General features: G+C 61.7%; 2 protein-coding genes and 1 long non-coding RNA gene across 7 annotated transcripts in view; all 3 read right to left on the bottom strand.

The window, feature by feature from the left end:
* Nucleotides 1–913: 913 nt before the first annotated feature.
* MXD4 (MAX dimerization protein 4) lies at nucleotides 914–15,582 on the bottom strand. Of its 3 annotated transcripts, XR_502433.3 has the most exons (7): nucleotides 15,389–15,558; nucleotides 15,197–15,296; nucleotides 11,471–11,500; nucleotides 5,876–5,990; nucleotides 4,527–4,689; nucleotides 1,662–4,151; nucleotides 914–1,581 (listed from the first exon to the last, which is right to left on the bottom strand). XR_502433.3 is itself a non-coding variant. In XM_008018111.3 (6 exons), the coding sequence occupies exons 1-6, from the start codon at nucleotides 15,450–15,452 to the stop codon at nucleotides 3,994–3,996; spliced, it is 630 nt and encodes a 209-aa protein (XP_008016302.2). In that variant the 5' UTR covers nucleotides 15,453–15,582; the 3' UTR covers nucleotides 914–3,993. The 3 variants fall into 3 exon arrangements, 2 of the variants coding, with proteins under 2 accessions (XP_008016302.2, XP_008016303.2); XM_008018111.3 differs by having other exon boundaries at nucleotides 914–4,151; nucleotides 15,389–15,582; XM_008018112.3 differs by lacking the exon at nucleotides 11,471–11,500 and having other exon boundaries at nucleotides 914–4,151; nucleotides 15,389–15,560.
* LOC119618777 (uncharacterized) lies at nucleotides 7,882–8,629 on the bottom strand. Its single transcript, XR_005235124.2, has 2 exons — nucleotides 8,484–8,629; nucleotides 7,882–8,346 (listed from the first exon to the last, which is right to left on the bottom strand). It is a non-coding gene; the product is annotated as an uncharacterized lncRNA (long non-coding RNA).
* A 7,181-nt stretch (nucleotides 15,583–22,763) lies between the features above and the next one.
* The window catches only part of ZFYVE28 (zinc finger FYVE-type containing 28), a 153,133-nt gene continuing 148,363 nt past the window's right edge, over nucleotides 22,764–27,533 (bottom strand). For 2 of the 3 annotated variants that reach the window (XM_008018101.3, XM_037983196.2), the window contains 4 exons: nucleotides 26,910–27,026; nucleotides 25,135–25,239; nucleotides 24,773–24,876; nucleotides 22,764–24,318 (listed from right to left, as the gene is read on the bottom strand). In XM_008018101.3, the coding sequence (XP_008016292.3) occupies nucleotides 24,187–24,318; nucleotides 24,773–24,876; nucleotides 25,135–25,239; nucleotides 26,910–27,026 (458 nt within the window). In that variant the 3' untranslated portion in view covers nucleotides 22,764–24,186. The other variant, XM_037983195.2, reaches the window with a different exon arrangement.

The following is a 27,533-nucleotide window of genomic DNA, read 5'->3' as shown; positions in this document are numbered from 1 at the left end:
GGCCATCTCCAGTGCATAGCTGCCATGTGCACAGTGTGGCGACTCCACACTCAGGAGCCCCCGTATGACCACCCAGCTCCATCAATTCTCCAGCACTCAAGGCAGGCATGTCCTCTCAGCTGCCCATTGGTTGGGCCCCCCAGGACTCCTCCCTCTGCACCAGGGTAGCTGGGCCCACACCACCCCAACCCTGGCCCGGCAGATCAGAGGTCTCTGCTTCCAGGGGTGTTCCCTCCAAAAGGCCTCCCTGGGGGGGAGCAGGCAGCCAGCCCGGCTTGCTTGGGTGAGAGCAAGACCTCTTCTCCCCACTGCGCGAAGTCTCATCACCTCACAACCACCACATGATGGGCACGACAGGAGCCTGTGTCTCCACGGTCACCACCGGCACAAGGGGATGGCTGGCCATGCCATCTCACTTCACCTCAGCACGGCAGGTCCCCATGACACGAAGCAGAAGCCATACCCAGGTAGTTCTGGGCACAGGTGCAGGAGGATTCTCACAGTGCAGCCTCTATGCAGGGGGTTCCTGGCTGGCATGGAGCACCCCAAGGGGTAGGCTGTCCTCGGCCAGCAGGGCCCCAGCACAAGAGCCAGAGGCAAAGTCCCAGTGCCTCTGGGACAAGTTGGCCAACAGGCCTGTAGGGGAACCTGCCTCAAACCCGCCTTCACCCAGCTCCAGGTGCCACAGCATCCAGGGAGGCAGCTGTGATGGTGGGCCCGGTGTGGTTGGCAGCAGGGGGTGACGTGCTCCGTCAGGCCTCCCAGAAAAGAGGCTGTGGTAGGGCAACGAGGGCCACGGCCCAACGGCCACACAGTGTGGTGCCACTGGGTCAGGCTCTCTGCTTGGAGGCCGAGAGCAGGGCGCAAAGCATGGTGACGGTGACAATCACAGAAAGAGCCGGAGCCAGCAGGGTGAGATATAAAAATCTGTATTTATATTACAATGACATAAGGACACAGCATGGCCCACACGGTGGACAGGTGGGCGGGGGCCCCTTTCCCCTCTAGCGCACACCCCCCTCACCGGCACCAGGCCCTCGTGTGGCCCGACTCTGGCACGGAACCTGCCCTAGTGCCCAACATGGACCTGGGGCCACACTGCTAGCCCAGGGTCAGGGTCCTCTGTGCAGGCAGTGGGGAGAGGGGTCCCAGGTTCCCTGACAGAGGGAGGCAGGGCACGGGGGAGCCTGCCTTGCCCAGCAGACGGCATGGGCTGGGGCAGACAGCAGAGTGGGGCCCCCAGGGCCACAGACCAGTACAGGGCTCCACCACCCGGGGAACACAGGCCCAAGCACTGTGCCACTAAGATGGGGTCTGCAGAGGCAAAGCCTTGCTGCAGCCTTTTCCCCTCTGTGAGGATGGCGGGGGTCTGCTATGTGGTATGCGGGAGCTGCCTTCCAGTAAGTCTGGGGAACCCAAGCCTGAGTCCGGGTGCTCAGTGGCCGAGAGCACCGGTGTGGGCTGGGAGGGCACACGCAGAGGCTCAGGAGCCCCCGGCGCTGTTCTGCTCCTGTCTGCTCTCTCTAGACACGGTGATGGCCTCTTGGTCCCTGCAGCCTCCAGTGATGGCAGCCTGGGCCCCTGGCAGGGAGCAGTGGGAGGTTTGAGCATATGGTGACTCCCAGCACCAGCCCCCACCCAGTGGGCCACCCTTCACCCACCTGCTGGTGGCAGGGAGGGGCAGCTGAACAGCACCCCGGGTGGCTATGAGACTGCCTCCCAGTCCACGTGGGAACCACGGCCTCAAGAGCCACAGGCTGAGCTGCTGGGAGGGTCGGCTGAGGGGCCACCACTGGTCACTGGGTGGATTCTGCTGGTGAGAGATGAGAGCAGAAGCCCCCCAGCTGCCCCAGGCACTGGAGGGTGGGGCAGGGAGCTGGTGCTTCAAGAATTGAGGGCAGGGACATGACCACCTCAGGGCCCTGGAGTGCTGGCTGGGGAAGCAAGGTTTTGCACACGGCCCGCCTTGCTCAGAGGTGCCGCAGTGTTTGAAATGAAGCCTCGGGGGGACAGAATCAGGCAGGCAGGGGAAGCTCCTTTCTGGGTGCCCCTGGCCCCCAGTGGGGCCGGAAGGAGATGCAGACAGGCCTCCTCACAACCACCCACAACGCGTTCCGATGCCCCTCAGCTCCAGGCACCACACCCCCTATGGCCTGCAGGGCAGGTTCTGTACCAGAGTTGTTTCCAGGGACCCCCTTCCATCACAAAGGGCCCCCAACCCTGGGACATCTATGCCTATGACTGGAAATAGACACAAATTTTTCCCATCATATGGAAATTGGCTAGAGATGCACCAGAGGCATGGCAGGTACTGCTGTGGGCCGGCCCCAAGGACAGAGGACGTCAGGAAGGAAGGGTGCAAGCCTCCTGGTGCCAGGCCTGCACCACCCAGTGAGCAGTCTTCATTGGCTGCCAGTGTCTGAAACCTGGAGCCCTCACTTAGACCAGGAAGCAGGGGGCTCGAGTCAGGTGACAGGTGAGAATCTACCTCTCTAGTGAGCAAGCAGGCCCCTGCCAGCTGCTGGGGAGGGCAAACACTAGGTCCCTCCATGCCACCCACAGGGGCCTGGCTGCATCGCCCCCAGGAAGCCCTGGCTGCTGGGAGGGGCTGCCCACAGGAGATGGGAGGACAGCACTAGTTGGGCAGGCCTGGGGCACCCTGAGCCATGAGGGACATGCTGGTGGGAAGGGCAAGGCCAGACACAAGACACAAGGCACACTTTGACGACATGACAGAGGGACAGGTCCCTGAGACGCTGGGTGGCTCCCACCCCTCAGCAAACAAGGACACAACAATGGCTAGGAAAATAGAGTACAAAAATCTGGTACAGGAAACAGAGGCGGCACACACGGACGTCCCTTGGCCGAGAGTCTTTAGGCTTTCTTTTTTTAAAACATGGTTGTTTTTTTGGGGGAAGCCTCTCTGCCCGCTGAGGCTGCCGCAGCAGAGCTCGTAAAGAGCCCTTTCCTAAGGTGGCTCCCGGAGCCTTCACTGGGCTGCTGGGCAGTGCAGCATTTTACTTTTTTGCTTTTTGTTTAAAAAAGGGAGATGAGTAAGCCCCCGAGGACCCAGTGGCTGCAACTTTTACCAGCCTCCAGCTCACCCCAGCCCTAGCCAGGAAGAGATGCCCCCCTCCTATGCAGACAGGCAAGCACGATGGGTGGGCGTGGGTGAGCGGGAGCTGGAGGGGGAACCAGGCACAGCCCAGGGGCTGATGTTTGCCAGATGACCCTGAAGGCCATCATCCCCAGAACAGGTGACCTCGGGGTGCCCAGGTGTGTCTGCGTGTGTGAGCATGTACATGAGTGCGTGTACCTAGGTGCGTGCGTGTGTGCGTCTGACAGTCCTACCAGAGCAGACGCTGCCCAGCTCGGTGTGGGCTGGGCTGGCCTGGCCTGCCCCGGGAGCCCAGCCCTAGGTTCTGACACCTGCGACGTGGGAAGGACCTGGACCACCCACCTGCCCCAGGTGCTCACCCAGGTCCCGCCCTTCACAGATCCCTCGTCCACGCTAGGAGCCTATGTGGACTGATGGGTAGGTGGACAGATGGACGGATGGACAGACAGCCTTGCCTTCCTTCCTTCCTCGGTCCACTCCTTTCTCCTGGGATCCAGGGTTGGGGTCTGAGCTCCCTGTGGTGGTCATTAAGCCCCTCACACGGCACCTGCCGAGGTTTGCAGCAATGATATTTAATACTTCTGGAATGATTAGGAATCTGAGAACAGACCGTGGGCGGCTATGCTGACCAGGGCTCCGGACGTGGAAGCTGGGCCCTGCCTCCTTGCAGGGGACTCTGCCCAGCTGAGAGGGGCAGGCAGCTCGGCAGGCCCTGACCGGCAAGCGGGCAGTGCCAGGCAGCCCAGGCGGCAGCTGGAGCTTCCAGAATGGCACAGCAGTGGGCCTGTGGAGAGGCTGGCGTCAACTGAAGGAGAACTGGAGGGCTGACACGCGTGGCTGGCGAGCAGGCAGGCCAAGGAGCAGAGGGCACGGGCCTACGAGAGGGCGGGGCGGCCCAGCCGCCGGCAGTGGGGCCCAAAGCCACTGTCGCCGCCGCTGCCACTCTGCAGGCTGTAGTGGTCGTCCGCGTCACTGCTGCTGCCAACACTGTCCAGCTCACCAGGGCCAAACTCCATGCCCTCTATGTCCACTTCTGGGGAGAACAGAGCGGGGATGGGGTCAGGCCACTCTAAAGGTGCCAGCCCATTTCTCCCTTTTCTGGAAGCAGCAGCTCTGGGCAGAGGAGCAGAAGTGCAGACGGCGCTGTCTGGGCCCTGGGGCAGCAGACGCCAGGAGGGCTCTGGCTAAGAACCCAGCCTCAGAAGCACCAGTCCTCAGCAGGCCATGCGGCCTCCGCATCCCACCCTCCCTGTCCAGTCCCTTCTGCACTTAGACGGTGACAAACACCCCAGTGCAGCAGGGAGCTGGGAGGGTTCTCCCCAACCCCAGCACCAGGAGCCTTCTCTCCACCCAGGGAGCTGTGCCACTGAGTGCCCGGAGGCCCAGGTGAGGCTGCCCCACGCCCCACCTTGCTCTGAGTCATCCGTGGAGACGGCGGAGCCTGTGCTATCTGTGCGCACGCGCTCCACGCTCTGCACCGACAGCTGCTCCAGTCGCCGCTTCAGGAAGCGATGCTCCTGCTGCAGCTGCTCCTTGATGCTCAGTGCCCGGCGGTCCTGCTCCTCCAGTTTCTGCGGGCAAGGGGGACTGTGAGCCCACAGCGGGAAGGGGACTCCCCACTTCCCCCTGGCCAGGAACCGGGGCACCCAGGCCCAGAGGTTCCCTCTCCTTGACAAGACCTAGCCAGGCTATAGGCCACAGGGTGCCCAGTCTCTACCGGCCCCACAGCCTGAGGTGGATCCCTCCCTGTCCCAGCCAGGCGGTCACAGTCAAATGCCACCTCCCAGCCCTGTGGTTTCCATCTATGGCCCAGCTCTAATACCCGCAGCCACCAGGCAGCCTTGGTCAAGCTGAGCCATGTGTGGCCATGACACCCTGGGTCAGCACTACCCGATCTTTGGCTGGCACCTTCTCCAGGACAGTCCTGCTTCCAGCGGGTCTCCTCACACACTCCCAGCCCTGCCTGCCCCCGCGGGGCTGTGGCTTGTACCATGCCTATCTCTGCAACACCTGCGCCCTGCCCTCTCTAAACCTTCCCGTGGGCCCCACTGAGACGCTGCTTGCTCTGTGAGGGCCCCCAGGGCTCTGGTTGTGCCCCTCTCAAAGCTCCTGCCACCCCAGCCTGGAGGTAGCCATGCCTATGCAGGCAGAGGCCCTCAGAGTAGATGGAGACTTGCCCTGGTTGGCCCAAATGTCACAAGGCCCCCAAACCGACAGGGCTGTCAAAAGTCCTTTGGGGGCTGCCCCAGGGAATGTCTCCCTCAGCCCCGACCTACTGCCAGCCCCCACTGCCCCAACCTCCACCCTGGCACCCCCACCAGGCTGCCTACTTTTAGTCTGCCTTCTGATGGCACCCAGGAAACCCTGCCCCTCCTGGCCTCTTCTCTCCTTCCTGGCCCGCTCTCTCCTTCCAGCAGCTGCCTCTTCACAGCCCAGGGCCCCAGGGAGCAATGTGTCCCCTGAACTCCTCCTCTCCATCCCAGCCTATGCTGCACTGTGGCTTCTTATGCCATCAGCACCCAACAAATGCAGCACAAGCCACGGAACTGCCTCGACCCCTTGGCAGCTTCTGTTGCTGCTCCTCCACCCTGGCAAAAACCACCAGGCCCCCAACACACACCCGCCAGATGGCTCCCCACCTACCTTCAGGCCCTCTGATCCAGGGGCCACCCAGGGTCCCCTGTGAGCACACCCCCAAGGCATGCAGGGACACCGAGGCAGCCGGACAGGGCAGGGTGGAGTGCAAGGCCCACTCACCTTGATGTGCACCTTGGCCCGCTTCAGGAGGCTCAGCGTGGTGTGGCGGGTGCTGTCGGGGCCCAGGGGCACCAGCTGCTTGAGCTGCTCCAGGTACAGCCTGAGTTTGGCTCGTCTGAAAGAGCCAGAGACAGAACCATCAGGTTGGGGTGGCAAAGCCCATGGGGTGAGAGGTCTGGGGGAGGGCAGGAGGCAGTTCGCAGGGCCCTACACAGACCCATCGTCACCATCCACTGCTGCAGATGTGCTGAGGGTCCCTCTCTGAGGATCCCCTCCTGGCCTGGCTGGGAACTCCCCCCGCCCCCAGGAGCAGCCCAACACCCACAGCCCCCAGACACCCGGCAGAAGCGCCCAGTTCACCATGGCCTGCAGAGCCTCAGTGTGTCACCACCAGGCACTGCCCAGGAGCCCCAGCTCGCCCCCCTGCCATCCCCCATCCCCCATCCCCCATCCCTGCCCTGGAGTCCTCATGCAGGGCAGGGTGGGGTAAGGCGAGGGTGCTGTTCAGGCTGCACCCAGAGATCTGGAGAGACCCAGACAAGATTTATGTCTCTCCACCTCATCGTGCACAACGTGCTGTCACTTTTGTGACCATGGAAACATGATCAGCCTAGGTCAAGGGAGGGCCAGGACCAGGCCCTTCCAACCCAAGTTTCATATCCCCTTGGAAACCGCCTCATTCGAGAGTCTGTCCCTGTATCCACAGATGAATCCACTTTTCACAGAACTGGAGCCATGACACCCAGTGGTGCTTGCTTGTCTGTTCACACTCAAGGCACTTGCTCACATGCTACAATCCTCCAGGACACATTCATCGGGCACCTTGCGAGAGGGGCCCTGGCTTCATCCTAGGCCTGCCCCTGCGGAAACACCGCCTTCCCAGCTGGCCTGCTTGTCTGCGGGGGAGGATGGTGGAGCTCACGGGGTGCGGGGAGTCCAGCTCACCCAGAGGCCTGGGACCCTGGCCATACCCACGTGCACCTGCCTGGCAGTGCAGGGCACCAGGAGGTTTTGTCATTGCCATGTTCAACCACAGACTCACCCATCCCGTGCAGGCCGCAGAGTCTGCTTCCAAATATAGGACACTTTGCTTTGGGTAAATCCTTATGAGTGGAATGACCAGGTCAAGGGGTAGGAATACTTTTTGAATTTTTGAAAACCTGCCGCCCAACTGCCCTGCCACAGCTGATGCCTACACACGTGACTTTCCCCACATGGCGCCAACATTGAGCACCCCAGCCCTGGCATGTCTGCTCCTGCCGTTCCCAAGCCCAGCAAATCTTGTCCCCCCGAGAGTAACGTGCGCAGAGGCAGCCATTTCCTTTGGACAGAGGAGGAGACTGAAGAAGGAGGGGGCTGCTGGGTGCAGCGGTTAACAGCTGCACCAGTCGGAAGGTCTGCCTGGAGGTGGCCTGAATGGGGCCAACATCCTCAGCATCTCCCACGCTGCCTCCCGTGCACAGGTGCAGGGAAAGGGGTCCCAGGCTGCCACTACATGACGACCCCAGTTCCTGGAAGCTCAGCCTCCCCACCTCCAACAGGAGCGAGCGCCCTGCCACCCCCCAACCCAGGAACTGTGCAGCCAAGAGGCCGAAGGGTGCTCTCTGCTCAAGGAGGGGCCTTTCCCGAGGCACGTTGCCAACATACTACAGCCACCACTGGGACTAGGTTTGCAAGTGGGGGCGTTGCCAGGGGCCTCCTTCCCTGGTCCACTCTAGCAAACGGCTTTCCAACCCACCGTGTAATTACATCAGCACTACATGACCTCTGCAGAACAATTTTAAAATGCAAATCAACTTTAAAAGGAAAAAAAATTAAAAGTACCCCCAAACTCCACCACCCCAAAACAACCTCATTATCATTTTAGTGTGTTACACATGCACATCTTGAATGTTAAGTGAAAAAATTAGAATCCGGAACCACATAGGTGACAAGTGACCCAATTTTGTTTAAAAAATAAAAGAGCAGACGCACACGAGAGACGACAGAACAAAACGAGGCACAGGGAGCGTGCGTCTCCAGGCGATGAGCCTGGCAATTTTATTTCTTTAGCTTTGTACTTTTCTGTATTTTCCAGGTTTTCTATGCTAAAAACACACACACACACACACACATTGCTGTGACAATCAGAGAAAGACACGTTTGCACAAGAAAGAAAAACACAGCTAAGAAACAAATAACAAGTAGAAAAATCTTTGCAATACATATAAAAGACAAATGGTTAGTATTCGTGGTATTTTGAACTCATACACATCAAAAATTAAAAGCAGAATGCCTCGACGTCACAATGGGCGGAGGACACAAACAGGCTGCAGGACACGAGGGCCAACCTAACCTAATGCCCGGCTCCATCTCACCAGAGCCAGGAAATGCACACGCAAACAAGGAGGTACGACTTGCACCCTCTGACGGGCTGATGTGAGAAGGGATGGCTCCTGCGCCAGCCAACTTGAGGGGTCGTTGATGGTTTGCTGGTGGGAGAGCAAAAGGGGACACAGGTCTGAAGGGCCATCGGCACATTTATCACTGACCGCCATCCAGCATCTCTACTTTTAGGGCCTTGGTCCTACAAAACTATCCCCCCAGATTCGCAAAGGTCTGTGCTCACCAAGGCACATCGCAAGACCGTCCAGAAGTCCCTGTGTTAACCAGAGGGTCATCACTAAGAACGCTGGTGGCACAGCCAAGCGCCCTGTGCAGTCATCGGGGATGAGCAGGTGGAGGAGTGTGCCCTGACGCAGGTGGACAGGACTTACGTACGTGGTATCAGGTGAAAGATCAAGTGAGGAAATGGAGAACAAGGTCTCCTCCTTATCCAAGTCTCATCGGCAATGTTAGTGCCCGCGGGGAGCAGAGGAGGATGTGGCTCAGCCTCCGAGTGCCTGGGATGCGGTCTCTGGGGTGGGGTGCAGGGGAGGTCCGTGAAAAGACCGCTTTAGAAATCACAGAACACCTTTCTCGAGAGACAAACAGAAGCCATCTGACCACATACACGCACTGTCCAAGCCAATAACAGGTCCACCTGGCCCAGGAGGGCAGGCACCAGTGCTGGAGGCCACAGAAATTCCTGCCCTGAGCAGTGGCAGTGGCCTGGAGCCAACTCTACCAGCGGCTGGTTGTGGGACCCCAGGAAGATCCCCACCAACCCCTCTGAGCCAGGAAGCCCCCTGGCCCAGGGCTGCACTGGGATCCCACTGAGCCCTCCCCTCCTGAAGCCGCTGCAGTGCCCTGGGCCCCCTGCCAGCACCCCACGGCTGTCCCTGGGCATTCAAAGGGCTTTTAAAACCCCCACTTCCTGAAGGAACCCTGTGTGGATTCAGGAGGCAGAACCCGCCTGCAGGACTAGCGCGCTGGGCTGGTATCCACAGCAGCCCCACCTCTGACGCAGCACTTTCCAGCTCCCCCAAAAACCCCAAACCCAGAGGGGGACCCAGGGCACCGAGAGGGCATGGTTCCACGCCAGCGTCCCAGCCAACCAGAGAACCTGGCTGCGGCTGACGGCTGACGGGGAGCTAGGGGCGGCCCAGGAGCAAGCGTGCCTCCCACTCCCTCTGTCTGCCTGCATTTTCTAGATGTTGCCAACAGAACTTCCCGAGGTACGTGAAGGCCGTGTGAGGCTGCATCAGCACATGAGGCTGGGCTGCAGGGGGCTCCTGGGGACCTCCCAAAACCTGGACATGCTTGGGGGAATGTGGGGCAGGGACTCAGCTGAGGACTCTGGACTGGCCTTTGGAATGGGCTCTGCCATCCAGGGGCTGTCAAGGGCCAGGAAAGAAGGCTGGGACCTTCCCCCAAAACACACTAAGACCATAACCTGGAGTAGGGCCAGTGAGGTCAGCAGCCAAGAAGGTGAGGCCTCCACAGTCCCCAGGACCCTGGGGTCGGCAACGATGCACCAGCCTCAGACCTGCTGAAGCTGCCTCTCTACAAAGAGAGGAGGAGCAGGGCTGGGCAGGCTTGGCTCAGAGCACCCACAAGGGGAAGTCCCATAGGCCCTGCCCAGTCCCCAATAAGGGAACACCTCCGGGCAAAGCAATGTCCAGGGCCTGCCTCCCGGGGATGGCTGGGTGGCCCAGCCAGGGGCTTCCTTCCTTCCTCAAGACAGCACACAGCCCTTCCTGCAGCCAAGAGCAGCTGGCATCAGGTAGGCTGTGATCCAGGGCCCCAGGCCTGTGAGTGCTTGGGGCTGTCCACATCTGCCTCTTGGCCAGCCAGAGACAGAAACCCCCTGCACTGGGGTGGAGGAGTCCACAGAGACACCCTGGCTGCCCACCCATCCCTCCTCTGTGTCTCAAGGCGGCTCCATGAGGCCCTGGCTAAATGCAGCCTCTGGAAAAAGAGAGCAGAGGGCAAAGCCAGGTCAAAGGGCAGCTGCAGGGGTCCCCTGTCCTCCCCAACAGCTGCCACATCCTTGCCACCCATCCTCCCCCAATGTCATTGTCCCTCAGTCTGTCCCCATTAGGAGGCTGTCCTCTGAGGGACTGCCTCCAGGAAGCCTTCCCTGAACACCCCCATGTGCCTGCCCCGGCTCCTGGGTCCTGGTCAAGGCTAGGCTGGTCTCCTTAGGCCTGGGAACAACTCCAGGCCTGCCTGGTTCTCTTGGGCCCTGTACCTGCCCCCACCTCTGTGGCCTCTAGGGAACCCCCCAAACACACATGACCTGTCCAGGAAGTGCAGTTCCTCAGAGAACACTGCGTTCTGTCCCTGCCCAGCTGCCCGCCCCAGCCAGCAGCCCGAATCCCAGGGGAACGGAAGTTGGCGCTGCTGTGGGGGTAGACATGGGGGGGAGGCGGAGACCTGGCCAAGCACCAAATCTTTCTAGAGGGGACTGGGGGGGCTCAACCAGCACACAGACCTGCCCCACCAGGAAGGGAAGAGCTGACCCATTTCACAGATGGGATCACAAGTCAGGAGGGAGCGATGGCCCAGCATCCTTCAGGGGAAACTTCCTCGTCCTAGCATGGGCGCTCCTGCCTCTAGGGCTGCCTCTGCACTCACCCAGGGCTCCCACTGCCAGCCCCTAGGCCACTGAGCTCACCTGCACCTCATCACCACCAGCAGAGCTGGGCCTGCAGCCCTAGCTGCCTCTGGCTGTCACCAGGGGGAATGAACACCCCGCAGCTTTACCCGAGGGCTCGCCTGAATCCTGCCCTGGGCCAGAGCTTCCCACACGGCCAGGGACTGGCTGCTCTTCATCTGCCCCTCGGACAAGCCTGTAGCACGGCTCCTTGGAAGGCAGACCCCAGAATGCACAGGGCAGAGAGCCGAACCCTCCTGACTGGAGACCACTGTTCTGAAAGCTAAGGGCCCTGACTGTCACATAGCACAAGGGGCCCTGCTCCACGTCTCTGACTCCCACTTGGATGAGCTCCGGAAAGCAGGGCCTGGGCCCCCCGCCATCTCCTGCCTCTAGCAGAGTGCCTGAAACAGACCTCAGCCTCCTCCTCCAAGCTTGACCCTTCCCAAGACAAGGACACACCCTAGCAGCACACTTGGCCATGCCCGGGACAAGGGGAGGCTCAGCGCACCACATACCCTCAGTAGAAGGGTGGGCCAGGTGCTGGGCTCATGTTGGGGGCTGGGGGGATCACTTACCTGTGCTTTTCTAGCTCGTTGTGTGAAGACCTGTTTAGGGAGACAGAAAGACAGAGCTCACTCTGCTGTGTGACCACCAGGGCACAGAGAACAGCGCCCTCCTCAGGGACCAGGACCTGCAGACAGTGGCTGGCTGTGTCTGGGTTCCGGAATGGCCCAGAACAGTGAGGGCTGGGACAGCTGTCCACCCAGGGTTGGGGGAACCACATGCTGAGGGTGGACACTGGTTGTCAGCTTTGGGTACTCCATGCTGGGGGAGCTTCAGCTCATGCCCTGGAGTTCTCCATGGGTCAGGAACCTGGTTTGGTGAGAAGCAGCAACAGGGGCTGGGTTTGCTCACAGGGAGGCCCAGAGATGCAGGCAGGTCCAGGGTTCCCAGGGCCACAAGCCCACCTAGCAAGGCCTGTGGGGAATCTGGCTGACAGGAGGACCCAGGCCTCCTTCCAGAGTGGTGGGGGAGGCCCAGGGAGCAGCAGCAGGTCCTGGCACTGACCCCTACTAACTACCTGCCTTCCCTGCTCCCCAATCCCTGAGGCCAGCTGTGTCCTTGGAGCCAAAGCAGCCTAGTACCTGGGACAAACAGCAGGTGGAGATGGAGCCCAGAGACCTGGCCCTCAGGACACGGGTGGTCCTGTCCTGACACCACCACTCTGTTGGGCTCACACACCTGCGTGACCACAGCCCACCTTACCAATGGAGACCAGGGACACAGCAGTGTCAGCCAGGTCAGCCCATGAGGGGGCTTCTGAGATGTGGCTGCTTCCCAGGCCAGTGGGCACAGTTACCTCGGGGGAAGTGCGTGCTAGCAGGATGGGCCGCCCTGGAGGCCCAGGCTCAGCCTCTCTGGGGACAGTGGCCTCACCTGCTGCTCACCTGTCTTGCCCATTCAGACACAGGCACACAACTCCGAGCACCACAGCAGGTGCCAGAGCATCTGCCCTGGAGGACAACGAGGCAGGGGGACCACGCTCCTAGCTCCAGGCCACCTTCTCAGTCCAGGCGGGACCCCACAGGCCAGCCAGGGCTCCCGGGCCTCCCGGGATGCTGCTGCACAGGTGGGCAGAGAGCTCAGACCACCTCGGGGCACCTCCAGACCCAGCCCTGAGGCCTCTCCTTGCCCTCAGGTCCTGGCTCCTTCCTGAAGTTTCTGCTGACCACTGCCTACTTCAGGAACTTGGGATCTGGCGTCTCCTGTCCCAACCACTCAGGCCAAGGGCCTGCCCCTCCCACTTGCTGCACCAACAGGCTCTAGGCCCCCCTGTGTAGCCTCAGCAGAGCCTCCAGACCCAGGTCTCAGGATCCTGGAGAGCCTGGTGGTCACATGGGCTGGACAAGGAGCCTCAAGAATCACTGCCAGGGCCAGCCAGGGCCGGCCAGAGCGAGCAGAGGCCACAGCCATATGCTCCTCACTGGCCTCACAGAGATGGGCCCCTGCGCCAGCCTTTCTGCCTCCCCAGAACAGGCAGGCCACAGGAATGAGCTGTGCTCTCTGTCCTCAGCCCAAACCGCAGCCTGGCCACATGGGTCTGTAGTCTGCCGGCTCAGAAGGAAGGTCAGAGTCAGCAGGTGCCCTTCAACGTAAAAGCCTACCTGCCTACCCCTTGAAGGGTGGCGTGGGACTGGACCCCACCCTGGAGGCAGGGGGCATTCCTCCAGCAGCCAAGGCCCCTCCTGCAGCTCCTCCTGGGCCCAGAGATCCTTGGGGCCCAACGAGGGGGATGTTTGCCACATGGGTCCCGGGAGCACTCTATCCCTCAGGAGAGGTGGGACCCATCCCCATTGAGGCTGGGCCAAGTGCATTCCCAGCACTCCCGTGACCCCAGGAGACAAGCACACTTTCCATAGAATGGACCCCCCTGCAGGCTGGCCCCAGTCCCCTGCCGCCTCCCTCAACCCTGACACTGTCCTCTGGCCCCACTCCCTACCTGTTGCCCCAGCCCCGCTGTGCCATGTCCCCTCCCTCACCCTGGCAGAGCATGGAAGCCTCACAGGTGGAGACAAGTCAAGGGCTCAGAGACCCTCTGGCCCCCTGCTCTGCCCAGCTACTTGTCTAGGCTGGCTGAGGAAAGCCTCCAGGGCAGCGCTGCCCATCAAGGAAGGGGCCAAGCCGCCAGCCCTGGGTTGCCTCAAGCCCCAGGGGAGCGGGGCTTGGCCCAAAGGAGCCAGGGGGAGATGCACCAGAGTTAGGGAGCCCTCTGCCTCCCTCACCGGTGCCCCCATGGTCTCTGTCCCAGCAGAATGTGGACAGCCAGGACCCCAACTCAGAACAGGCATTATCAGAGGTGGGTTATCAGTGGCAGGCAAGTAACCAAACCTCTGCTTGCCTCAGTTTCCTTGGCCATAAATAGAGATAAAAATCACATCGCCTCTCTGAGCCTGCGGTGAAGATGAACCGGCTGCGTGTGTGAAACGCTCAGCATAGAGGCAGTGTTTCGGCAGCCTTGACCAGGACGCTGGTTGTCAGCTTTGGGTACTCCACGCTGGGCGAGCCCCAGCTCACGCCCCGGAGTTCTCCACCGGTCAGGGACTTGGTTTGGTGAGAAGCAGCAGCAGGGGCCGGGCTTGCTCACTGAGGAGGCCTGAGGCAATGGTCCCCTCGTCACACTCCTGTCCTTCCCCAAACTGTCCCCAATAAGGGACCAGGGGCTGGGACTCAGAGACAGGTCCCAGCCAGGGCAGCAGGGGACTCAACCAATTCCTCGCCTGGCTCAGGACACCACAGAGATGGGTCCCTGCGCCAGCCTTTCTGCTTCCCCAGAACAGGCAGGCCACAGGAATGAGCCATGCCTTGGGGCTCTGAAGCCCCTACAAACGCAGCTCCCAGCCTGCTCACACAGAAGGGCTGGGCCAAGGTGGGTCCAGACAAGGCCAGGTGTGCCGCGGTCCTCACAGTAGCCAGGAGGATGGAAATCCCTGGGAAGCCCCGGCCCAGGATCCCCACTTCCCACGCGGGGGACCTGTACGCATCCCAGCTTCAGGCCTGCTGCTGCCTGAACACGAGGCCAAGGTATGGAGTGCGCAGCTGGCACCAGGAGTAATGACTTCATGGGGCCCCTGACGTGCAGCCTGCCCCTCCTCCCGCCCCCTTAAAAGGCCTCCGTCTTAAAGACGACGACCCCCACACTGCTAGCTGGAGTTTCGCTGTGTCAGGAGGCCGGGCAGGAGCGGTGGGCACCCTGGGAGGAGTGGTGGCCCAGGACAGCGCCTCCACTCGCCTTCTCTGTCCAGGCTCCTGGGAGATGGGGGAGGTCGCCGAGCAGCACAGTTCGGCTCTCAAGAGTCAGTCGAAAGGAGGCCGCCCACCCACCCGCGGAAAAAAGGGGTTAGGGCCGGCAGACCCTGGGGACCCTGGCTGAGGCTGTTTCCCCAGACCGACCGGGCGCCGGCCAGCGCCCGCTGACAACTTTTCTACCGCCTGGAAAAGTCCAGAACAACTCGGGGGCGGGGAGCGGGCGCGGGAGCGGACCCCTACGGCGGGCGCTGTACGCGTGGCACTGTTTACGCGAGCGGCCCAGGAGGCGCGGCCGCAGGAAGATGGCGACGGCGAGGGCGGGGCCGGCCGGGCGGGGCTGCGGCCGCGGCCTGCGCGCCTCCTCCTCCAGGCTGGCCGCCGGGGCGCGCGGCGACGGCGCTGAGGGCCGCGGGCCGGGAATCCAGGCCCAGGGACCACGCTCCGGGCGGGGGCGGGGGTTCGGGCCGGACGGGGGCGGGCGTGGGGGGCGGTACCTGTTGTTCGGGGCCTTGCGCACCAGGCTGGCCGCCTTTGTTTTCTCCCTGGTGAAGTCGCCGTCGAAGGGCAGCACCGAGGCGTAGCCGTGCTCGGCCTCTGCGGACACACGGCGCGGTCAGCGGCCCCCGCCCGGCCCGGACCCGCCGCCCGCCCACCGCTGCGGGCGCACAATGGGGCGCGAGCGCTACCTCGATCCCTGCGCTCCAGGTACTCGGCCGCCTCCAGCAGGATCAGCAGGGAGTTCAGCTCCATCCTCCCGCCCGCGCCTGTCCCCCCCGGGACGGCGGCGGCCGCTGCCCGGCCCGCTCCGGCCGGCTCCGCTCGCCGCCCGCCCCGCGCGCCCGGCCGCCGCACTTCCAGACTCCGCGGACTCCGGCGCTCGGCCGCCACCCTCCGCCTCAGGCCCTCAAATTGACACATAAGGGAGAGCGGCGGCCCGCAGAGCCAATGGGGGGCGGTGTTCGGGCTCCAGGGGCGGGCGCAGGGACGGACCGGGGCCAATGGGGGCGAGTCGAGCGCCTCGGGCGGAGCCGAGAATGTTGACAGATGCGGAGCTGGGCTGGGATAGGCCGGCCGCGCTAGTAACAATTTAGAAGCCCGAGCTTAGCAACAGCACGTGGTGGCCCGGCCCCCGCGCTAGCTGACTGGCGGCCACCATGCATGTTAAGTAGGCACCGCGCACCGATTGGCCAGAGCGACCTATGTAAAACAGGCACTGCGAGCCAATGGCCGGTGGCGGGGCGCGCGGCCAATGGGGGTGTCGCGGCCGGACGCGTTGCCGAGAGGAAGCGCAGCGCGCTGGTACCGCCCGCAGGCTTGGGGGCTCGTTAGGACGCAGGAGCGTCTCGGCGACGCGGGCGCAGCGGGGTGCTCTGGGGCGTACGCCGAGCCGGGCCGGGCCTGAGCGCGGCTAAAGCAGTGGCTCCGCGGGGGTACGAGGTCTCGCGCTCTGCCCGCGGGTCTCGCGTGGGGCCGCGAACGACTCTCCTCCCCACCGGGCGCAGAGTGGCCCCGGGAAAGGCCCGTACTTGGGAGAGGGACACAGACGCTCTGAGCCTAAGAGCCAGGCCCCTCTAAGAGTGTCAATGGGAAACAGGCCCAGAGCGGGCGGGCTCATCAGATGGCCCAGTGGACGCAGGAGCTGAGGGAGAGCCCAAGTCTGGGGAAGGGACACAGATGTGCACCCAGAGTCGCGAGGCTCCCCAGAGTCGGGGGCTGCGTGCTCTGTGTCTAGTCTGAGGGGCAGGGACGGTCCCAGAGGCAGGCGCTGGCCTCCTCTGGCAACAACGCTCTTTGTAGGGAGGGAAGTTGCCCTAAGTGGGGACGACGAGAGTGAACTCTTCATCAAATCCCGGCTGGCGGGTCTCCCTAGTGACCCCTGATCCTAAGGCTGGCCCAGGAGGTGGCAGGACTGGCAGCTCCGGGCTGGCCATGGCACCCCCCACCCTCTCGCTGATTTTTTATTTTATTTTATTTTTGAGACGGCTCTGTCGCCCAGGCTGGAGTGCAGTGGCGCGATCTCAGTTCACTGCAACCTCAGCCTCCCGGGTTCAAGCGATTCTCCTGCCTCAGCCTCCCAAAGTAACTGGGACTACAGGCGCATGCTACCACGCCCAGCTAATTTTTGTTTTTTGGAAGAGACGGTTTCACCATGGATGGTTGCGATCTCCTGACCTCGTGATCCGCCCGCCTCGGCCTCCCAAAGTTCTGGGATTACAGGCGTGAGCCGTCTCGCCCGACCCTTCTTGCTGATTTTTGAGGTTGATGGCCTGGATGTGCCAAGGTCAGGCCCCGCATGCTGGAGAGTGTGGAGGCATAAGGTGACTGGACCCCTCCAGAAGTTCTCAGTGGGCACAGGGGCTGCTGCTGCCAACGAAACTCAACAAAAAATGTAAAACCTCAGCACCAGGACCGGCGTGAAAGCTTCGTGTGCATCATCTCCCTGGGTTTTGCATGCCCGGCTTGCAGATCAGGACATGGGACTAGGGGCTCAGGGATTTGCTAGGGTCTCCCAGAAATCTCAGCAGAATGGAGATTCCTGCTGCCACACACGACCCAGGGCTATAGGAATGCAGAGGCCAGAGCCTCCTGGCCTGGCTGGTCCTGGGTGTAAGCCTGTGGGCTTCAGAATAATGTGTTCCCACAGAGCCCTGCAGGACCCGGTGGGGAACTTGGTACGCTGCTATGAGACAGCCCTGCACGGACATTGAAACAACCCCCTTCATGTTAGCAGGGGCCCTTCCTGCTCCTGCCCCACAGTCACTCCAGGGCCCCAGGCAGAGCCCCTCACAAGAACTCAGCACCATGGCCCTCCAGGTTAGTCTGTAGGGCTGCTCAGAGCTGTGCATGGTAAAGAAAGGTGCCCAAGTCTGGGGAGGAGCAAGGTGTGTTTGGGCTCTGGGGACCCCAGCTCTCCACTTAGGGGTCAGCATTTTGCAAAGTTGGTCCATCCCTGCTTTGGCCGCCCGGTGAGTTGCTGCCGACACCTAAAGCAGACACCTGGCCTGGTACAAGTGCACCTGCTGGGCATAGTGCATGCCCCCTTCCTGCCATTGGCCGAGAGGTTTGTTCTGTATGGCAATGGGCAGCACAGGTGCTCAGGTGTGTCTGTGGGGAGGCACCTGCAGGCTGCCCCAGTCTAAGAGATTTCTAGCCTCAATTTAGGCCATTTATGGAATCACCCTCGCCTCCCCACCACACTGAGGACCAAGCACTTCCCTGGTGTCCCTGGGCTCAACTTTGCCTGGGAGTGTGGTCACCACTGCCTGGGGGAGCAGGAAGGAGTGGGGAGTTGGGAGGAGAAGCCGCAGGAGGCAATGGATGACGGAGGGCTGAGCTGCAGCCAGGGAGGGAGGTGCTGGAGGCATCAGCCAGCTGGGGCAAGAGGAGAGGGAAGGGGAGGGAGCAGCCAGGAGAGGCCTGGAGGTGATGTTGGCCTGGCCCAGATGGCTGCAGGTGGGCCTGGAGCCCCGCCAGGAGAGGTCTGGGGCCCCTGGGGGATAGGGGCGCTGGTCCCACCTGCAGCTGGCAGGGTCTCTACACCCACAGGTCTCAACTTGTCCTTCCCAAGATGGGCAGAGGCACCTTGGGTCAGTGCCGGCAGGCACCAATGCCCATGGAGTCCCAGGGATGGTTGAGGAATGGGGAGGATGTGGCTCAGGTCAGCCAGTTGGACCCAAGTCCTGCAGGGCATGGGCCATGACCCCTTCTGTAGGGCAGGTCCCCCAGAGGGTGTGGCATCTCCGGGGAGCTTTCTGTGGGCACAGGCTGCCGCAGGAGGCTCCTGCCCAGTCCTGCCCTTCTCCGGAGCCAGGACCTGTCCAATATGCACCAATGAAGGCTAGGAGAGAGTGGGCAGACATCTCCAGCCTCCTTCCATGGGGAGCCCAGTCCCCCTACCCTACTCTGGGAGGACCTCTCTATGCCACTCCGGGACCTCCAGGGTGCATCCCATTCCTGCCCCATCTTCTGGGCCCCGCCTGGCCTTGCATTCTCCCTGAGTCGTTCGCCCTCACTGTCTCCTTTCCCTCATGACGGCCCACCCGAGCCCACCCCGGCAGGGGCTCCCAGGGAAGGGATGACCTGAATGCAGAAGGGCTTCCCCGGTTTCGGGTGGAAGGCCAGGGCAGGCTTGTCTTCTGCTGCCTGGATTTCCTGAGTTTTCTTGCCCCAGATGCCACAGCCTCAGCTTCCCTGGCTGTGAACGGGGCTGGTGGTGCTGCCTCTTGGGACGTGTGGAGGACGGAATAGGACTAAAGGATTCCTGGTTTTGCTTGGGAAAGGCTACTGGGCTGACTCCCCACCCCCAGGATCTCTGAGAGTATCTAAGGCGGGCCCCAAAGAGACCTCCAGAAGACAGCTTCCTGGCCTTCCTGTGCCCACTGGGCCCCAACTTCCTTCCTCTGGACTCAGGATCCACAGACTCCTCATGGCCACACACACACGACTTCTTGGGGTATCTGAGTCTCAGCATAGCCTCAAGAAGCACCCCTCACACACCCAGGGAGGGAAGGTTGGTGAGGCCCCGGCAGCTGCAGAGCCTCTTTCCCACACTTCCAGGCTGACTAGGCCCTGATCCCCCCAACTTGGCCACTGACGCCCTGCCCCTCCCACCTTGGGCCTCCTGTCACTGGGTGGACTACCTGCAGCCCCCAGGTCCCCTGTCCCAGCATTCTGGGCAGGAGGCCGCCCTGCCTCCACTCCATCAGAATCCTCCTGTGGCGCAGTCCCCATCTCCACAGCCCTGAGGGGTGGCGGGTTCTAGGACTGTGGGATGGCCCGGGTTAGGGCTGGAGAGCTGTGACCAGCCCAGCATGCGCCCAGTGCCCCGGGGCCTTGGCTTCCCTGCACCCAGAGGCCTGGTTTTGTGCCGGCACCAGGGGGAGTCCTGTGGGGCCTCTCCTTGAAGCCACCCTGATTTCTAGTCCTGTCACCTATCCTCCCTGAGCCTGTTTCCTGGGCTATAAAATCGGAGGTGATGGTACTTGCCTCTTGGGTGGTTGGGGTGTGCCATGGAGGATGCATGCAACGGCCTGCGCAGCAGCGGGCTGGGCTAAGGGGTGCCCAGGAAGTGCCAGGAATATGAACATCAGCTCCAAATCAGCAAGAGCCTCCAACCCCTCGGCCTTGCTCACAGAGAGACGGGGCTTAGGGGAGACAGGGCCTGCCCAGTCTCAGCCGGTCAGTAGCAGAGTCTCACTCAGAACCTGGGTGGAGCTTTGGCCGCCCAGGCTGGCCAGCCACGGGCACCAGGCCAGGCCTCTTGGGGGCCTTCCAAAAAGTTTGATACTCAGGAAAACACTCTCCAGAATACAAAAAGAAGGCGGCACAATCAAAATGCATGGAGATGTAATTAAATGTTTACATAACCTAATATCCACCTTATTTTTAAATTTAAAATAAGATAATTCTATTTGTGAACAATTGGTGGGGTACATTTTTTTTTGTCACTTTACAAGGTTTTCCCAGCATGCTGATGACCCCAGACAACTCAGACAACTATAAATTAAATGAATTTCCTATGGCCCCAAATGTCCAAAAGCAAGGGAGTAAATTTTCCTTTCAAACACTTTTACAAGAGGGAAACAAGTTTATGAAAGAGGCTGTGGCTGCAGATTCAAGGCACTCACTGTGGTGTCTGGGGGTGGCCTCCAAAATTGGGAGGACCAGAACCTGTGAAGCTGGATAGGCCCTGCCTGGTCCTGCTACTGTTCTGGGACTGCCTTTCTTCCCTGAGGCCTGGGGTAGAAGAGCAGGTCCTCCTCTCATGAATGGTAGGGGTGCTGCCATCTGGGAGGGTTTCCTGGAGGAGGTGGGTCTGTAGGGCCTGGGAGCACCTCCAGGGCTCTGGGGCATGGGGGTAGTGTGGGTGGGCACTTAGAGGCCTGCCTGCCTCCCCTGAGCTCCCACTGCAGAGTCCAGAGGGCAGGAAGTGCAGGGGCTGGGCGCTGGTGGAGGCATCAGTGCACAGATGCCACAAAGCTGCCTCTCCAGGGTTCTGCCAGCTCCCCACCTAGCCCTGGTGGTACAGGTGTCCAGCTCCAACAGGACCACTGAGGGCATGGTCTGTCCTGCCCTTGGTCATTGCTGTACTCTCCAGGGCCTCTCTGGACCCTCCTCCCAGGTGTAGAACCTTGAGGACTAGGGCCTGGCCACTGGGTCAGGCTGTGCAGGGGTCTCTGTCCAGACGTAGGGCGCCTGGCCATGGTGGGGGGACCCCAACACAGGCAGGACCTCAGGCTGCGCTGCTTCGAGGAGGCAGTGGAGTTGGGCGGGCCCTGGTGGCCATTAGGGGCAACAACAGGACTCCTGAAGATAAGCAGGAGCTGCGGTGGGGGGTGGGGCAGGGCCTGGACCACAGGAGGGGAGGGGACGGTTCCTGCCTCTGACCTGCTCCCTGGCCCAGCAAGGACACCCATCACTTCTGAGCCTCCCTGCATTCTCGTCCCAGGCCTCCCCAGAGCCACCTGCCCCTTTGTTCACGGCCTCCTTATCTCCACTCGGCCCAGGAACCAGCACAGCCAGTGTGGGTGAGGAGTTTGCCGCCTGAGGAAGGGCCACTGGACAGATGAGCAGCAGGGGACCCACCACAGTGCAGGTGGGTGAGGGCCTCGGGAGATGCCTTAGCCTGCAGTGGGCAGGGCAGGACAGGGTGGGGTTTCTCCCTTCTCCCCCACCTCATCCCACCTCCCCAAGATCAGGTGTGGCGATGGTCTCTCTGCCCCAGGCAGAGAGACCTCTTGAGCCCCTTGGACACAGCAAGCTCGGGGGATCCTCCCAGCCCTGTGCATAGCCCGGGCAGTGCAGGGAGCGCTGGCTCAGGCAGCCCCAGCCTTTCTCCAGCTGCTGGGACTAGGAACCCAGGTGCTCAGGGGTGGGGACGTCCCTGCCTCTGCAGCAGCCTTCCCTGGAAATGGTCTCCAGACACCATCCAGGTACCATCGGCCATGGCCAGTGCTTCCTGGAGCACCTCCCATCACAGGAACTTCTGTGTCTGCCTCTTGGAGACCCTCCTAGATGCCCACAACCCAGTTCTATCACTTACAGACCGTCTTGAGCCTCAGTTCCCCCATCTACAACACGGGGATGCTGCTCCCTCGAAGGGCTGTTGTGGGGAGAGGAGACAGCCCTGCTCAGGAAACAACAGCAGTGATGGTGATGGTGGGGAAACTGAGGCTCACAGGGGATGACCCCACAGCCAGATCCCATGGCACTCTCCTGCTCCCAACCCAGAGACTGCAGTCCCCAGCCCCATCTGTGGGTGGGTGACAAGTCTTCCCTTCTAGAGCCTTCCAGAGCTGGTTCTGCCTTGGCCCAGCCCCTCTCACCCCCAGGTCCTGGCTCTGCCCTTGGGGTGGGAATAGCCTCATGGGTGGGTGGTGACCACATGTCCTGCCTTTAGTATGGAAAGTCCCGCAGCCCAGGAAACCTCTCATTCCTGGGGGAACAAGACAGTTGGTCACCCTTTTTGGGGGGATCCTGCAGCCCCAGGCTTTCCTGCAGGGCAGCTCTGCTGCACAAGGCAGGCCAAGGCTGGCCTGGAGGGCTGCCAGGGACACAGGCCACATCCAGACCTCTGAGGGGAAGACCCTTCTTGGTCTCTGCTCCCTCTGCCACTACTGACCTGGTGGACGAGGAGGACCCCCTTGCCTTAGCCCAGAAGGCGGCCACCACGGGTGTCTTTGAGGAGCAAAGGGATGCGGTGCAGCTTCGTGCAGCACAGCTGTCCACTGGGGTGGGTGTGGGGGCAGGCAGTCCATCTCAGAGTCCCCCAGTGTCCCTTCTCCTCTGCTCCCAAATAACTCAGCACTGCTCAGACGGGGCCCCACATTCCAAAACACTTTCTCCCTTGGCAGAAAGAAAGCACCCCTAGTATCTGCCCACCCACCAGTGCCCACCTCCAAAGGACAGGGTACCCGAGTCCCGTGGGCACAGGCCCATTGTCGAGGCAACCCGGGCTGCGGCCATCCTCCTGAGTTCTCTCCAGGACACTCCAGAAGGCAGCCGCTCTGGGCGTGAGCAGCACAGCCCTGCAACCAGGGCCACCAGGTGGGGCAGGCCCCAAGTCGGGGTGGCCACGAGCACTAACCCTGCCCCCCACAGGCCAGGGGGCTGAGCTGAAGACGCCTGTGAGAAGAGGAGCTGGGCAGGTAGATGGGCAGGTGGGGACGGGCATCACGGGGGCAGAGCCCTGGAAGGTGGGAAGAAGCCTGCAGGAAGCAGGGGGTGGCCACCGCTCCTAAGGGCTGGTGGGAGCCAAGTCCCGCCCTTCAATTGTCCTAAGAGTCCAGGAGCCTCCAGCTTCTTAGAGGAGAATGCATATTAGCACCAACACCATCGCTTTCCAGACAGAGAAAAAAGATCCGCATTCACGGAAGAAAGGAGAGCGTGTGCAATCCTTAAATAGATTTATGGAAATGGCTTCAAATTACAGCATTTAGAAAATAAATATAATCTCAGTACATAATATTTCTTCCATTATATACTCTCCCCCCGACAGAAGCCGTTTCTATGCATGTGTACTCCACCGGTAAATAGTAATTAGATTTTATCCTAGAAAAGAAGCAGTAGGTGTGTCATCTCCAAAAATAAAACTGCAATCGTCATTGCAATGTGAAGCCTGAGATTTAAGCCTGAGGAGGTGTCTGCTGGGGCGACTCAGCTGCGGCAGCTTGGGTCCCAGGCCACTTTGGGGTCTGAGGAATTGGGCCAGGGTTCCAGAGGGTGCAGAGGGAAGGGGAAGTGGTGGCTGAGCTGGCGGCCCCAGGCGTCTTGGCTGACTGGTAAGCCCGACCCAAGGCCCCGAGCAACGTCTCCCTGCGGTGTCAGTGCCTGATCAGACCCCCACGCCATCAGCAGGGGGACAGTGGTGAGCAGACACCAGGAGCACCCTGCTCGCTTAGAGGACCACTAGGTCAGCTTCCCGCATCTCCCCACTCCAAGAAGAAATGAGATGCATGTTGTCAAGTCCTGAGGAAGGATGGTGAGGGGTGAGGGCTGGGGAACGAGGTGGGCAGCTGTTGGGGAGAATGGGCAGCCTGCATTTTGGGTTTGGGAGGCACATGGGGAGCCCTGCTGTGCCACAGAGGCTGTGGAGTGGCCCTTGCTCTGGCTTCCAGATTCACCACAACAGCAGAGGCGGCAGAGTGGCCCCACTCTTGTACAGCTCTGTCACCCACCCCGATTCCCATAGTCCCAGCGGAGCTCCAAGGGACCAGTGGGAGGGCCCACCCCTTCTCCGCCAGGCACCCTGCCCTGAGGCAGCTACCAGGCTCCTCCGGGTCCCCTGCTGGGCAAAGCTGACCTCCTGTTGGCCCCTGCAGCTGGCCCGGGGTCCCTGCGGGGAGGCCAGGATGGGCGAGACAGAGGCTCTGGATGTTCTAGAGGTCCGGGCCGCCCTGCAGCAGCAGGGGCAGCAGCCTCATGAGACTCAGTGAGATCGCCTGCAGCGTGGCCCGGGTGGGTTGGGGCTGCCCCTGGCGCCACGTCACAGGCCGGCCTTGTCGCTGTAGAAGGGCGTGACGTGGAACATGTAGCAGTGGGTGCACACTCGGACCGGCTTCACCTGCCCGTAGCGGGGCAGTGGTGCTGAGTGCGAGGAGCAGCGCGAGCAGAAGATCTGGAATGGGGTTGGGGCAGTGAGGGTCTGCGGCAGGCCAGCCCCACCCACGCTGACTCCTCACCCTCCCACACACCTGCCCACCCAGCTCAGGCCGCGTTGGTGGGTGGGGACTGCCCAGCCCTGGGTGCCAGGGGTTGTGACCTTCAGGAGGCTGGGCTCTATGAGGGGCCCACATCCTGCACCAAGGCTGCTGCAGCCTCCTGTTCACACTCGCTGTCCCCTCCCTGTGGCTGGCTCTGCAGCAGCTGGGACTGGACATGGGCACCATCCAGGTCCCTGTGGTCAAATGCCTAGAGTCAGAGCAGGGCCCAGGACCTCCAGGAGCCTCTGCACAAGACCCCACAGGCCTCGCCGGCCTCCTTGGGCATCGGTCCTGACTTCCAGACCTCAGGCTGTGTCCGTGGAAGCCCCTGGATGCTGGGGGACCCTCCGTGCGTGGGGCCGCACCCACCTTCCCGCAGCTGCGGCAGTGGTGCTTCCGGCGGATGACGGTGAAGGGCGCTTTGCACGCCATGCAGAAGCCACAGGCCTCATCTGGCACCCACTCCGGGGGGTCTGTCACAACAACAGCAGCGTCACATCAGCAACGGCAGGGGCAGGTGGGCTGGGTCGGGACCCTCAACCCGCCTGGGCCCTTCTTCCCAGACTGCCAAGCTGCCTGGCCTCCAGCCAGCCTCCCAGGGGCGGTCTCCCAGCTCCCACATGCCCAGACCGGGTGGCCTGCAGCCCCTCCCCCAGGAGGAAGGCTCCCCTGGCTCCTACAGCCCTCACTGGTGTTTAGTGCAGTGTCCTGGCCCAGACCCTCCCACACACCTTCGAAGTCCCCGTCGCGGGTCTTGGCTGCCAGTTCAGAGGATGACAGGGTCTCCTGGCACAGTGCACAGTCCTCCAAGGCCGCACTCCGCAGAGTCTGGGTGACTGGTGGAGAAGGAGGGGTCGTCGGGGTGTGGTGAGGGAGACGGGGAATCGATGCCGGGTCACCTGCACCTGCTGGGCACAGCTGGGGGCTTCCAGCAGTGGGGCAGCTCCCCAAGACCACTGGCAGTCTCATGGCAGGTGGCACCACAGCAGGGTGGGCGCTGATCCTGGCTGGGGGTCTTCCTGAGCAGGGGACTCTCCTTTGCACAGCATGGGGGCCCAGAAGCCTGTGGCTGCTGTCCCTGATAGGGGCCAGCCCTGGGGCCCCTGCATGGCACATGTGTGGCCAGGACTCCAGCTCACAACCTCTGTGTGCAGAACAGGGCCATGTCACCTGCCGTCTCTGAATCATGATTTCCAGAAGGCAGCCCTGCCAACCTCCCTGGTAGAACGCAGCCTGGCGGTGTGGATGCCGCAAGGCAGAGCTGGGTCGGCACATGGGCTCCTCCCTGCTGGCAAGGGTATGCCCTGCTGGGCCAGGGCTCCAGGACCAGGCGGGCTACCCCATGTGCCCGGACACCCATGAGCAGAAGCCCCTGTGGTGAGGGGCGGCTCTGCTGGAAAAGTGCCTCAGCTCAGCACCAGAGCACCGGGCATGGCGAGCAGGGGCTTAGCCCCCTTTCCCACCCTGGATCCCTCCCTGTGCCTAACCAGTCCCTGCCCTGACGCCTTCTCCCTCCCAGATAATGTGTGCACACGTGTGAGTGGGAGCGTATGTGCACGTGTGCGTGGGTGTGCATGGGTGTGCATGGGCGTGGGTATGCATGAGTACATGTGCACATGTGAGTGGGAGCGTATGTGCCCATGTGTGCGTGTGTGTGGGTGTGTACATGAGTACATGTGTGCACATGTGAGTGGGAGCGTATGTGCCCATGTGTGCGTGGGTGTGCATGGGTGTGTGTGCATGGGCGTGGGTGTGCATGGGTGTGTGTGCATGGGCGTGGGTATGCATGGGCGTGGGTGTGCATGGGCGTGGGTATGCATGAGTACATGTGTGCACATGTGAGTGGAAGCATATGTGCACATGGGTATACGTGTGTGTGTGCATGGTGTGGGTATGCATGAGTACATATGTGCACATGTGTGTGCACGTGCCTGTGTGTGAATGTGACTGTGAGAGCCGCCTGTGTGCTTGTGCTGTGTCAGCGTGTGTGACACCTCAGCAGCTCATGGGCAGCAGTGGACTCCTTTCCACCCCCATAGGGAGGTGGGTTCGGGGAGGGCTGCCTCGAGCTGCTCTGAGAGGCAGCATTCGGTAGAAGTGACGCGGCACCACAGCTGAGTCTCATCCTCAAGAGGGAGGGTTTGGGCTCTCCCAGCCTCCATCAGAGCCAGAAGTGAAGTCACCTTGCTGCCACACGTGCAGGGGACAGTAGCCAGGGCTGTGGGCATGAGCCAGGGGCCCTTGCCCATCTGCTGGTTTGCAGGGGTGGAGTGTCTTCCTGGGCAGGCAGCCCATCTGGGCACTTCCTGGGCCTGCTGCTGTGCCCCTTGGCTTCCCAAGCAGGCAGGGCAGCCTGGCACATTTGGAGTGCGGAGGTCATGGGACCCTGGGCTCAATGATTGCTTGCCCAGGGCCAGAAGGTATAGATTTCTGAGCACCCCCTCCCTGTGGGCAGGGACATGGTCACCAGTGCAGGCCTCAGAGCCCGTCCTGAGTGGGCACTCACCCTTCCTTAACTTTTCCTTGTTGTCTGTTTCGGGTTTGGTGGCCATGACCTCAAACAGTGTTTTAAGAATACTTCTCAGGTCACTGGCATAGTTTGTCTGTAGCTGGTCAGCCACACCTGAGGGAGGAAGACCACAGTAACAGCAACAGAAGGACAGATGGAAGGAACTGTGGAGGTTGGTGCTGCAGGCTGGGCGGACCCAGCCAGAGCTCACAGCCCAGGCCAGTGTGTTCTCAGATCAGTCAGGGAAGGAGGCATCCCACCCCCTTGGGGCAGGATTCCCTTGACAAGAATAAAAACTTGGGAGTCAAGAGAGAGCAGGGGAAGGGAGAGGACCAGACAGACAGCCCTGCCACAGTTGGTCTGCCACTGACATTCACGCCTTTTATGCACAGGTCACAGCCATCACCGCTAAGCTGGCCGGGCCATGCGCTGAGGGACACTTACAGAGCCCCTGCACTGTGCCCACCCCCAGGCCAGTGCTTGTGACTGTCACAGCCACTCAGGCATCCAGATGTGTCTACCTGCAAAGCATGTCCTGCGACAGCCCCCAAGCAGCCTACGTGGTTGGGAGCCCAGGGTGGACCCTGTCCAGAGGTGGTGCCTAGTGCCTGGCTCTTCTGC

This window comes from Chlorocebus sabaeus, chromosome 27 (genome assembly GCF_047675955.1).
Source record: "Chlorocebus sabaeus isolate Y175 chromosome 27, mChlSab1.0.hap1, whole genome shotgun sequence".
Taxonomy (NCBI): Eukaryota; Metazoa; Chordata; class Mammalia; order Primates; family Cercopithecidae; genus Chlorocebus; species Chlorocebus sabaeus.
The sequence above is the reverse complement of the archived record's forward strand: the minus strand, read 5'-3'. Positions and strand labels throughout refer to the sequence as shown.

Excerpts from the sequence above, each read along its gene's own strand:
- MXD4 (XM_008018111.3), bottom strand. The coding sequence starts at position 15,452 with ATGGAGCTGAACTCCCTGCTGATCCTGCTGGAGGCGGCCGAGTACCTG. Across the intron at positions 4,690-5,875 it reads GGGCCAAGGTGCACATCAAG|AAACTGGAGGAGCAGGACCG; the intron begins GTGAGTGGGCCT and ends CCTTGCCCGCAG. Across the intron at positions 4,152-4,526 it reads CACGGATGACTCAGAGCAAG|AAGTGGACATAGAGGGCATG; the intron begins GTGGGGCGTGGG and ends TGTTCTCCCCAG.